Below are 13,743 nucleotides of genomic sequence, written 5' to 3' on the forward strand. Positions count from 1 at the left end.
GTTTTGACCAAGCTTTTCGTCACCCCTTTTAATCATTTTGCCTTTTGCTTGGCATCTTGTTTCCTCAAACTTCATGTAATGCCCTTTTTGCATGAAATGCATAAAAGAACTGGAGATTGCTGGTGCTGTCATTATACCTCTTTCTTTAGAAGCAAGCCTAAACCTGTGAGAAAAACTTCAAATGCCATGGATATTGAATCTCTGAAGTGTGGGTGAGAGAAGCCTTTGTTAAACTGCCTATCATTCATAGATAGCCATTCATGATGTAAGGACAAAGCCAATACATGCTTCATAGGTTCAAACATACCACATTCTTTACTAACCTGGCATTTCCATGAATGATGCTAAAGTTTGTGACCTTTCACAGTAAGGTTGCCATCTTAAAGCTAGGTTGCTATTTTAGAACCAGTATTATGAATTTGAAACTCTTTCCTATTTTTACCTTTAGTCAAACAGGAATAGAGTCATAAAGTCCTTTAAGGCACAGAAAACAACTAGTAAGTTCATATTGACTACTTGCAAAACCTTCCGATCGGTTTCACTTCCTTGACAGATCCATATCGTTTTGCAAGTTTATTTCTGTCAAGTGTCCATCCACCTTCATTTTCAAACCATTAATTTATTTTTCCCTCTTCTAATGCAAGTTGCTTGTAAAAATTGATCTCCGAAGTCTCCAAGTACCTATTGATGTCCTTTTTGTTGATTGGAGATCACAAAACATTATCTATCACTGATGTCAAACTAATCAGTTTGTAGTTGTTATAACTTTTCCTTGATTAATGATGTCACATCTGACATTCTTCAGTTCCCTAGCACTTCCCTCATAGAGTCTTTGAGTTGTACAGCACAGAAACAGACCCTTCGGTCAAACTCATCCATGCTGACCATATCTAGCGAAGATTGAAGGATTTAAGGCAAGCTTTCCCAGTAACTCCACCCAGATTCCTTTATCAATCTGGGATGTAAGCTCTCTGGACCCTGTGATTATGATTATTCCCAAACATAATCAGTCTTGACAATAACTCCACCTTTTCAGTTTTCAAGCAATTGATTCCTGTTTCTGCTTCAGCCAATATTTTGTCAGACTTCTCTTCCTGAGTAAACATCGATACAAAGAACTTATTAAGTATTCTAGTGATGCCCTGCGCCTTGCTACGTTTATTAGTGTCTTTGTCCAAATGACAATGAGATTGCCATTATTTGTTAAAACAAAATGATTGTTCTTAGGAAATAGTTTGAAATAACTGCAGCTGGTCTCAGTTGAAACACAATACCCTATTTTTCAATGTTTGTCAAAATCTAAAACTTCATGTCACTAAACAGGTCATAGAAATATCTGTCTTGCCATAGTTTCATATGTCGTGATGCAAAGTTCATTTATGGTAATATACAATAGTTATTTTCAGACTAAAATAAATGCTACAGGTTAGGGTATTTCTTGCTTTTTCTTCAAAAAAAGTCTTTTTTTCTATCTTTGCAGGCAGATTTTTCGTACACCAAATCAACCATTTTCAGATAGTTTACCCATCAATGGTCAAAACTATGAAGAGTCAAGCTTGGAATCAATATTCCAGCTTAGAAATGGAGAACATATACAGGTCTGTAATTCTTTCCAAATATGTTATATTTTCTCAAAGAAACGTACAATGGAGGTCACTTGCCAATCGTTGCAGTTTAACATTGAATTATTCAAGTATGCCACAATAGTTTGCTGTTGTATTTAAATTCTTGTATATTGTTTAAAAAGATTGAGCTATAATTTGGATGTTTACAAGATTTATTTTCAGGTATGCTACCAAACTGGAAAATATTGCAGTCACACAATAGATTTACCCTATGTTAGGTTTGTTGCTACTTTCAAATCGGAAATGTTCCATTTGGTGGTATAGCAGTTATGCTAGTGGACAAGAAACTTGAATATCATGCATTTAAGTCTTACCATGAGAAGTTGTGAAACTGAATTTGCATTTGTTGGGTGGACCAGGAAAATAACCTTGAAAGTTTTTGATTTGTTACAAAGGCCAAACCATTTAACTAAGGTCATTGAAAAAAAGGTATCTGCTGACATGATATAATGCAATTGCAGATTAATTCAGACAGGTTGAGTGGCCAGAAATCTGACAGATGAAGTATAATGTGGAAAAATATGAAGTTACTCATTTTGGTAAAAAGCATGAAAAAGTAGAGTTGACATAAATGGTGATGACTGTTGAATTCGATGTGCGGAGGTTTATGTGCATTCTAGTGATTAAGGAAAAAACATTTGGTACACAGGCACAGCATAACATCAAGAAGGCCAATGGGATGGGAGTCTTTATTAAGAATTGAATTGAACATAGAAGTAAGGATGTTATAGTCCAGTTATGCAACACATTGTGGTACCACATCTCAAATACTTTGCATTTTTAGTCTCCTTATTTAAGGATGTAAATACATTGGAGGTGGTTCAGAGAAGGTTGACTAAATTGATACCTGGAATGAGTGAGTTGTCTTGTCAGGATAAATTGGACTTTTTTCCATTGGAGTTCAGAAGAGTGAGAGTTGACTTAATTAATGTGTATAAGATCCTGAATGTTCTTGACAAGGTGGATGCGGAAAGCGTCCTCTTGAGTTAGTCTAAGGGGGGGGGAGGCAGAATTTAAAATTAAGGGTTGCCTCTTTTTATAATGGAGATGAGGAAATTTGTTTTCTGAGTGTTGAGAGACATTGGAATTCTGACTCCAGAAGGTGATGGAGGCAGGATCATTGAATATTTTTAAGGTAAAGATAGATAGAGGTAGAGGCAGCCTAAGCTTATCAGATATAGATGGGAATATGGAATTCTGATTACCATTAGATCAGCCATGATGTTATTGAAAACAGATCATGCTTGAGTGGCCAAATGGTCTACTTTTCCTATTTAATATGTTCATATGGACAACATGTTGATGTATACTAGGTGAGGATATTAATATTGCCTTTGAAACCCATAAAAGGTTTCAAGGAAAACTAAACAACATCAAATTACCTTCCATCTGCTGCCCTCTTCATGTTGTTAAATTTGTTGATTGTGTTTAATTGTATGCAAGTGATGGGCTTCAACTAGGGTTGCATTTGAGTCCGTACAAATCAATGCACAATTAAGTTGTGGTTCTTTGTTTCTGTAGTGTATATTTTTAATGCATAATTCTGAAAACAAAAAAAATAAAAGTATGTAAAGACTGGATCCAGTTCTATCCTTCACCAGCTGGCTTTCTGGACTATAACAAGCTGATGAGTTAATATTCCTCATTAGTTTTGCCAACTTCTGAAGGAAGCAAGAGCACAGAATGTACTCTGGTTATCTACTAATAGTTGGCTGAACCTCATAGTGGTTTAACAAGCATGTAAGTTAGCCATTCTCAAGTTGTGTTTTATAGCAATGATTTGTTATCATTTATTTTCTCATTGTTCGGTTGAATCTATCTGCACTAAATTTGGTACGTTCATGTCCTTCTGAATATTAGTACAAAAATTGTTTTACAATAAGTTTAAACAAGAAGTGTAGGGGAAAAGATTTTGCTACATGACAATGTTGTTTCCATAATTTCAGTGCTATTGTTACTTTTCAAGCAGTTGTTTCATTTTTGCAGTTGGTCTTCACGGATTTGTTTTAATGTATTGCATTTATAGTAACTATTCTTGGTTCTTGCTACTTCATAGCTTGCACAAGTCCAGGACACAATTCCATTGCACAAGTGAGCATCACAGGTTACCAAGTTAACATTTTTAAAATAGAATGTATCAGAAGTACAGGGCTAACCAATAACTTGCATATTTTAGCATCCTGAAGAGCGTTATACAGTAAACATATATCTTCAATCTCCATACTGATCACATAATGAGCGAGTAAAAAGGCGGGCATGTATGCATACGATCATATCCACCTCACAGAAGAGTCCTATTTCTGGACCAATATGTCTGAGCAAGCTCTCGCTCTTCAGGAGTGTCTCTGAACTCAGCAGTCTTGCAATAAAGTACGTTTGCTTGCTATGCTGGAGTGCTGTGTCACGCCACGGGTGATGGAATAAATCCTCAACTTTAATATTTTGAGATCTTTCTAGGCTGATGCAGAGGACGTCCTGGATACCCCATTTAGGCACTAAAGAGTAGGTCAAGCAGTTCAGAGTGGAGAAAATGCACTATTTTCCCAGATTAACTGATGTTGTTCAAATCTGTCATAAGCATCGAGAACCATCTAGAGTTGTAAAGAGTCTTTAATTTAGCACACTGTCTCTAAACTCCAAAAGATCATTACCAAACAAAGCATGATACTGAGATGCATATAAAGATATTGGGAAAATACCTAGAGGTTTAGGCAGTAATAGGTTTTGAAGAGTACAATGAAGGAAGAAAAGCGTGACAGAGATTGTGAGATGGAATTTCAGAGCTTAGGGCCTTAATGAATGAAAGTTTGTATTCCAAGTATGGAATGATTAAAATTGGAAATGCCAAAGTGATGAGAATTGGAGGAATCAAGATGTTTCTGAGGTCTGACAGAGGTTACAGAGATGGAAGGGCAAGGTTAAAATCGTTTTTAACCAAATTGAGAATTTTAGAATCAAAGTTTTGCTTAATGGGTAGATCGTAGAAGTAAGTGTTGATGGATGAACTGAACTTTGTGGGAGAAAGTGAGGATTGTAGATGCTGGAGATCAGATTTGGACAGCAGGTCAAGCAGCATCTGAGGAGGAGGAGAATTGACATTTCGGGCAAGAGCCCTTCATCAGGAATTAAGCATGTGAACCGGGGTGGGGGGGATGCTGAGAGATAATGGGAGGGGGGTGGGGCTGGGAGGAAGGGAGTTGAGAGTGTGATAGGTAGATGGGGGGGGGGTAATGGTGATAGGTCAGAGAGGAAGGTGGAGCGGATAGGTGGAAAGGAAGATGGACAGGTAGGACAGGTCATGAGGATGGTGCTGAGTTGGAAGGTTGGAACTGGGATAAGGTGGGGGGAGGGGAATGAGGAAACTAGTGAAGTCCACTTTGATGCCCCGTGTTTGGAGACTCCCAAGGCAGAAGATGAGGCGTTCTTCCTCCAGGAGGCGGTAGTTAGGGAGTGGCGATGGAAGAAGCCCAAGACCTTCGTGTCCTTGCCTGAATGGGAGGGGAGTAGAAGTGTTTGGCCACGGAGCTTTGGGGTTGTTTGGTGCAGGTGTCCTGGAGATGTTCTCTGAAATGCTCTGCGAGTAGACATCCTGTCTCCCCAACATAGAGGAGACTGCATCGGGAGCAACGGATACAGTAAATGACGTGTGGAAGTGCAAGTAAAACTCTGATGAATGTTGAAAGTTCCTTAGGGGCTGTGGATGGAGGTGAGGACGCAGGTTTTGCAATTCCTGCAGGGGAAGATGCCGGGTGGGAGGATGGGTTGGTGGGGAGACGTGGACCTGACAAGGCAGTCGCAGAGGGAGTTGTCTTTACGGATAGAGGTTCGGAGGGAAATATATATCTGGTGCTAGGGTCCATTTGTAGGTGGCAGAAATGGCGGAGGATGATGTGATGTACACAGGTTGGAGGGGTGGAAGGTGAAGACCTCAGGGGTCTGTCCTTGTTGCAGTTGGACGGGTGGGGTTTAAGGGGGGGCTATGGTGGAAGTGGATGAAATGTGCTGAAGGACATTATCGACCATGTGGGAGGGGAAATTGCGGTCTTTAAAGAAGGAGGCCATCTGGTGTGTTCTGTGGGGAAAACTTGATGTGGGTTAGGATAAGAGCAACAGAATATTCAATGACTCAACTTCGAAGCATTAGAAAATGGGAGGCCAGTCAAGAGTGCTTTGGATTAGTTTTACAAAGTTAAGCATCACACCATACCAGCCTATAGTCCAACGGATTTAATTGGAAGCACTAGCTTTCAGAGCACTGCTCCTTCATCAGGTGGTTGTGGAGTATAAGATTGTTAAGACACAGAATTTATAGCAAAAGTTTACAGTGTGATGCAATTGAAATTATATATTGAAGAAGACCTGGATTGTTAAGTCTCTCATCTTTTCGAATGACCATGTTGGTTTCAGTTCTTTCATATGTGATTCCCAGAACTTTTTTTTAAAAGTTACATTCTCAAGTGAACTTTAACAATAGATGCCATGCCAGCCCAGATAATGCATTGAAGGTGTGAGGTGCCCTGTGTGAGGTTGTCTGTGCCTCAGTGTTCAGACTGATTCTATTGCTTAAAAAAAGGGATTTACAGAATCTTTCTTGGATTCATGCAGTTTTGAGCAAAGTAAAATGTAATTCAGCAAGTACAAATTCACCCCACAAATGTGTGTGTGCGTGTGCAATTGTGGGTGTGTCTGAGTGCAAAGGGGTATACATCTGTGAGAGGGTGCATGTGTAAGTGTATGGGTGTGTATGTGTGAGCGTATGAGAGAGCCTTTGTATGTGAGCGTGGGTCTGTGTGAGTGTATGGGTCTGTAAGTGTGTGTGCGCATGTGCGCGCGCGCGCGCATGCACATATCTATGTGAGTGGGTGTGTAGTGGGTCACCAGTAGTGTGAAATGAACCCAAGGTCCTGGTTGATGCCATCCCCATGGATACCAAACCATGGGGATGGCCTCAACCAGGACCTTGGGTTCATGTCAATACAGGTGACCCCACTGCACTATGCTCTGTCTTGCATGCATGCGTGCACACACCTGCAGACCCATACACTCTTGCAGATGCTCACACATACACACCCATGCACTTATTATGCATGCACTCTCTCACAGACTTATACCCCTTTACACTCTCACTCACACTCTCACGGACACTCATACCCCCACATACACGCATACACATACACATTTGTGGGGTGAATTTGCACTTGCAGAATTTGCAACAAGGACACACACCCCCCTTAGTCCACCCCACCAACTTCTGGATACATCACATCATCCTCTGCCATTTCTGCCACCCACAAACGGACCCCAGCACCAGAGATATGTTTCCCTCCCCACCTCTATCCGCTTTCTGTAAAGAACATTCCCTCCATGACTCTCTTGTCAGGTCCCCCCCCCCAATCAATCCGCCCTCCCCTGCCACCACAGGAGTTGCAAAATCTGCGCCCACATCACCTCCCCCCACCTCACCTCCGTCCAAGGCCCCAGACGAGCCTTCCATCTTCTTCAGAGTTTTATCTGCATTTCCCCACGTCATTTACTATATCCATTGCTCCCGATGTGGTCTCCTCTACATTGGAGAGACAGGACACCTACTTGCAGAGCGCTTCAGAGAACTTCTCCAGGACTCCTGCACCAACCAACCCCACTGTACCATGGCCAAACACTTCAGCTCTCCCCCCCCCCCCCCCCCCCCCCCCCCCCCACTCCATGTTATGTGATTTTTAACCTTGTACACTCCAGTCCAATACTGGCACTCCCAAATCATTGGAATAGTTGAGATAGCAAAATAGTCAGAATGAAAGATCCTTGCTTTTAAAGACATTGTGGGAAGACTTAAGATGAGCCAGGAGTTTTAGTAAATGGAGAGTTTTAATTAATAAATGAGTAGCTTGTCTTGATAAGATCACAGGAATGATTTAGTGAAAGTTTCTGTCTGCTACACAGCAAATTGTCAAATTGCTTTTAAACATTCCAATATTTCTGCACCCTTCCAGTCTTAGTGAATCATTTCTTGGAAACAAAGGTCACCATTTTCTACTATGGCTAAAAACACCCCTTTGAAACCCCATCACTTGTTAGCAGAATGGTTTTAACTACAGATGCAATAAATAAAAGGAGAAAACACTGCAAATATGCAACAGGAGAGAAACATAGAAACATAATCAGCCTGAAATATTTGCGATGTACATTGAGTAGAGTATCTTGTTCCTCAAGCTAAGATTTAAATGTTTTTTATTTTGGAGAAGATTTGTAGCTCAGGTAATGGATCAGGTTGTAAGTTTGCTCGCTGAGCTGGTAGATTTGTTCTCTGACTTTTTTGTCACCATGTCAGGTAACATCAGTGAGCCTCCGATGAAGCACTAGTGTTTTGCTATTTGTGTGTCTTGGTCAGTTGTGGCAGGTGATATCACTTCTGATTCTTTTTCTGAGAAGTTGCTAAATGGGGTCCAAATCGATATGTTTGTTAAGAGTTCTGGTCTGAATGTCAGGCCTCTAGGAATTCCCATGCCTGTCTTTTGTTTAGCCTGTCCCAGGATGGATGTGTTGTCCCATTTGAACTGATGTTCCTCTTCATATGTGTGTATGAATACTAGTGATAGTTGGTCATGTCTTTTGGTGGCTAGTTGGTGCTCATGTATCCTAGTGGCTAGTTTCCTGCCCATCTGTCCAATGTAGTGTTTGTTGCAGTCCTTACATCTGTCCTTATTTTGTATATGACATTCGTACTGCTGGTTATTGATATGAGGTCCTTTTAAATTCATCAGAAGCTATTTCAGTGTGGTGGTAGGTTTGTAGGCCACCATGATGCCTAAGGGCCAGAGTAGTCTGGTCGTCATCTCCGAGATGCCTTTAATGTATAGCAGGGTGGCTAGAGTCTCCGGGCATGTTGTGTCGTTTTGTTAGATCTGTTGTGTAGGAATTGGCAGATTGTGCTTATCGTGTACCCGTTGTTCCTGTACACATTGTTAGGTGTTTTAACAGGTCTCTTCAATGCTCTCCAGCTAGAATGTAGTGAATCATCATGGTTTGCTGTGGTTTTTAAACAAGGAGTTGCAGGAACAGTCCTAATCTGATGTAAAAGATCACTCTGAAAGGCATGAAGAACAGCCACCTTTATTAATTCGTTAATCCCAAATTTTGTAGCTCTTAGGATCAGTCAGCAAATGTTTATATCAAGAACATCTTTACAATGCAGGCTTAATTACACTGCAAATGCAGTGTAAATAAAAATATCAAAAGTAAAAAAAAAAGTTTTAATATGTCCACAAAAGTAAACTTTATGGGAAGGTAATAAAACATCTCACCTAAAGGCTTAGTTGCATATGGTAGATGAAGAGGCACCTTGCTCAGGGAAGTCACTGACCACTATCTGAAATGCTGGCACTAATCTCCATTGACTTTGGTTCAGCTTGGATAAGGATCATGAGGTGCTGTGATTCCTCAGTATGTTTCTGTCCCTATCATTGTGCACAGTCTTCTGCAAAAGAGAGAGGCTAGTCTCTGATGCCTTTAGATGTTGTGCATAAGTTGAGAGGGAATAGTAGGAACATGGTATGAGTGTGGAAAATCAAGTAGTAAAAGTAACAAAGTGACATGGCTTGTGTGTGAAATGAGCAGGGATGGTGAGAGGATGTTCAGATTAAATAATTATAATTAGAAAATGATGGCAAAGAGATGACTGTATTAATAGTAATGTTGATGAATATAATTCCAGGAATTAGGAGCAGGAGTAGACCACTTGGCCTCAGGCTTGCCTGCTTTTCAATAAACACTTGGCTGATTTGATTACTCCACATTTCCACCCATCTGAGATAACCATTTACCTTCTTACTTAACGTGAATCTGTTCATCCCTGCATAAAAGCATTCAAGGACTCTGCTTCTACCACCTTTTCTGGATGATCATTCCAAAGACTCTGACTTCAGAGAGAAGAAAAAAGCCTTATCCTAAATGGATGACCACTTATTTTGAAACTGTGATCTCTAGTTTTAGATTCTCCCACAAGAATAAACATCTTTGCAATATGTACCACATCACGACCACTTGATCTTCTAAACTCCAATAGACAAATCCAAGTCAATTTCTTCTTTCTTCCTATTTTTTGATTTACGGCTATTTCTGGGGAGTATTTAAAATTAAATGGAGGTGCCGGTGTTGAACTGGGGTGTACAAAGTTAAAAATCACACGACACTAGGTTATAGTCCGAGGTTTATTTGGAAGTACAAGCTTTTGGAACGTACTTTCAAATAAACCTGTTGGATTATAAACTGGTGTCATGTGATAGTAAACTTATAATGAAGATAGATCTAAAATATCTACAGTATGCTTTGAGGGAAGTGATGCAGGGCTGGGGTTTCGTGTAAATGGTGAAGGGTGAAAAAGAACTCTGAGCTGATGCAATGTAAAAGGATAGTAATGGAAGAACTGAATTTGTCTGAAACCCTTGAATCAATTCTGGCACTGGGTCAATATTCTCTGAACGATTCTTCTGCTGGTCACAGCTTCCAACAGCTATACTTTCTTGGTAAGTGTGATGGGCTGCTTCTTTGTACTGCAAAACAGGGCATCTGTCCTGGTTCTTATAGTTGGCACCAGCTTCTTTAGGGATGTATAGGCAAACTTAGGATCACCTTACCTTGCCAGTCATTCTCAAACTTTAACAGCTTCCATTTAGAGACTTCTGTGGTATTTAGATTCCGTGAAAGCAATCAGTTTTTTTAAGAGGTGCATTCAGTCTTGAAGTAATGAATGGACTCCAAATGGAAATTGCATTGTGAGGATGTGGCCTGTAACTAATGCAGTGACCTAGACAGTTCACCAGGCAAAACCTTTCTCATGTTTCAATATTGAGTATAGCATGTTTCACCCTAACGCAACCATCCATAAGTGTTGCGTTCGTTGAAATCAATTAAATTAATTACCGAAGGGTGTATACCCAGCAGTTGATTTGATATACCCTTTTTGTAATTTTCTAAAGTTTAAATTCAACCTAAAGTATCATTTCCTGTACTGTGGGCAATTGATGCACACTGAACCAAAAGCAACAAAGCCAATGCCATGGTATCTTCGATATTTTACACTGCAGTAAATATCACACAAGTATATTTGAATTATTGCTTTCCACAATGTATTTATTCAGGTCAGTTTTGATAGTTATAGTCTACTTCTAACTTGAAATTATTTAAATTGATTTGAGTATAGGAGTTGGGAAGTCATGTTGAGGTTGTATAGAACGTTGGTGAGACCTTTTGTGGAGTACTGTGTCCAGTTCTGATTGCCCTGTTATAAGAAGGATAGGATCAAGGTGGAGAGGGTTCAGAAAAGATGTACCAGGATGTTGCCAGGAATGGAACGTTGGAGTTATAGGGAGAGGCTGAATAGGCTGGGAATTTTCTCCACTGGAGCATAAGAAGTTGGGGGCTGACCTTTATAGAGGTTTTTAAAATCATGGGTATAAATAAGGGGTAGGAGGGGGATTTCAAGACTAGGGTGCATATTTTTAAGGCGAGCAGAGAAAAATTTACAAAGGACATGAGGGGCAACTTTTTTTTATACAACATGGTTTGTGTGTGGAATGAACTTCCAGAGGAAGTGATGGATGTGGGTACAATAACAATGTTTAAAAGACACCTGGATAAGTACACAAATAAGAGAGGTTCGGAGGAATATGGATCAAAGACAGGCAGGTGGGATTAGTTTAGTTTGAGATTATGGTCAGCATGGACTGATTGGACTGAAGGCACTGTTTCCATGCTGTATGACTCTGTAGCTGTTGATTTGACGTTACGGAAAAAAAAGCTTCCTATGCTACTTTATTTCTGCAATACATCAGTAGCTGGTAATTCTTGGTGATATAATGCTTAGAGACATCTGCTGGACATGAAAAGTGCAATGTAAATGCAAGTATTCCATTGTTTATGTTGTTTTCAAGTTCTGGAATATTTTTACATTTTAAGCAAAGCATTCTTTGAATGGACAACAGAATACTGGTGCCAGATTAGTTAATGTTAATTATTGGCAAAATGACAAGGAACAGTTTTTTCAGTTATTTAAAATAGCAAGGGAAAACAGTATGCTTTTAAATATATGCGCAAACACATCTTTAATAACATTTTAGAGATCTTAGCACTTGTAGTTGCCTGTCCAATTTGTTTACAGTGTTGCGGTGGTTAAACTGGGCAGTTTACAGTAACTTGCAGATGACTGACGGTAATTTAGCTTACCAAATGAGCATCATTTCCTGTAAATACTCTCTTCCTAAAAGGAAGTTTTAAGCCAGACTGATGACTAACCTTCGGGCAGATATGCAAATAAAGGTGACAGTAAAAGGAAGGAGGAGCCTCATGGCATGCTTATCCTTTCTCTTTTTTTATAGATGAAGTTTCTTTTCACAGGTAGTACCTTTTTAGTACTGTTGTGTGGCTAAATATTTCTTAGCACTGCTTGGAATGGACCTCACACCTAAAATGCATTTGTATAATAAAATAGAATCTGCTTGGAGGCTTTTCAATAAGGTAACATTCACACTTTTATGTACAATATTTATGAGATATTGATTTGAGTTGTATTTCATTGAAACACAGTGTCTGTATGGTGCTGTTTATACTGATTTTTCAGCTCAAGTGTCGGTAAATGAAGCATTTTGTTTTATTTGAAAACCAAGCCTGTGTTATTAAAAGTGGTTATAAAGTGAATTCTAGGTTCCTGTTTCTTCTTGCATTTTGAAACGTTACTTATTTGAAACTCCTGTTGAAAATAAAATCATAACTTTGCATGCTGTACCAAGTGCTCCTAAAATTACATTTCAGCAGCAATTAATTTTGAAGTCTACATGACATAGAATTATGATGTTTTATGTTAATAAATTCTTAAAATTTTGATACTGGTTTGAGAAATTATCACCTTGAAATAACCTTGCTTCAGCAATTGTATATACAGAAAACTACTGGTGATCTTAGATAAACACAGGTTTAAATGAGTTTTTAACTTCTACACTCTGGAAAGATTGGCGTGGCTGAATTTGATAACCTAATTACTCTTTGTTAATGTTCTCAAACAAAATTGGATAATTAATAGCATTTTCAACTTAAATCTCCTAATATGTTTACTTATCTGTGTGCTCCAATCTATTACTAGTTATGCTCGGGTGCTTGCGGGCAAGTGTGCTTTAGGGGCAGTAAGAAGTGAAAACTGCCTTCCCATTTGCCCAACTCTTACACACTTGTTTGTAGCCAGTTATGAAGCAATTTTGTCCTAGTATTGGTGATATAACGAGGAGGCGGGCACTTAGAAATTCTCAATATGACACAAGTTGCATATCTCACCAGGTTAAAAGCAGAACGGTTTACAGAACTCTATTCGTGCAATTCAGGAAGGTGAAGTGTAAATTTTTGTTTCTGCCAAGACAAGTACAATAAGGAATTCGTGCCGCCTTGTGTTGTTGCCACAGTGCTTCATGAACAGAACTAAAACACTTTAATCATTTACCTGTGGTGCCTAAGATTACATTGATTGATTCTACTGTTGTCTGTGCTTCTATTGGATTTTTAATAGCATTTTTAGGTCAGCACCAATAAAATGTTACATGAAAGCATATTCTAATGGATCGTTACTCCCACACTCTTTCGGCACCCCCTAATCTTGGTGAAAGAATCAGGCAATCTATATAGCATTCAGGTACACGTGCAAAGATGGAAGCAAGTTAAGTTTTTGTGAGGGAAATACAGCCACTGTTGTATTTTGTGCGAATTACCTAATTTGCTATGGGAGCCTTCAGTTAAACTCTTATGTTTGGTGTTCTAAGGTCTTTGGAGTGTAAAGTGATGCAGAGGACAGGCCTCAAGAACTGCTTCCAAAATTAATTTCAACAACTCTCAGGGATGTGCTCCAGCAAACTTCCACCTCAAGTCTAGCTCCACTCCTCACTAGACCTGGTCTCCCACCAGACTCGAAATGTTAACTGTATTTCTCTTTGCGCAGATGCTGCCACATCTGCAAGTTTCTTCAGTATTCACTACATTCGTAATAAGCATTATACTTATGCAAGGACCTCACTATTGCTGTATACAATTGATGTCAGCATGTACAAATGCTTTTGCACTCTAAACTTCAAATAAGTTT

At 39.4% G+C, this 13,743-nt stretch overlaps 1 protein-coding gene across 2 annotated transcripts in view; it reads left to right on the top strand.

The window, feature by feature from the left end:
- Nucleotides 1-13,743, top strand: part of LOC122565355 (protein strawberry notch homolog 2-like) — a 163,860-nt gene that overhangs the window by 79,491 nt on the left and 70,626 nt on the right. For both annotated transcript variants that reach the window (XM_043721239.2, XM_043721240.2), the window contains exon 4: nt 1,481-1,598. In XM_043721239.2, the coding sequence (XP_043577174.1) occupies nt 1,481-1,598 (118 nt within the window). The remainder of the gene's footprint in view (nt 1-1,480; nt 1,599-13,743) is intronic.

This window comes from Chiloscyllium plagiosum, unplaced genomic scaffold, assembly GCF_037043375.1.
Source record: "Chiloscyllium plagiosum isolate Xiang-an unplaced genomic scaffold, Cpla_swu_hap1 HiC_scaffold_28, whole genome shotgun sequence".
Classification (NCBI taxonomy): domain Eukaryota; kingdom Metazoa; phylum Chordata; class Chondrichthyes; order Orectolobiformes; family Hemiscylliidae; genus Chiloscyllium; species Chiloscyllium plagiosum.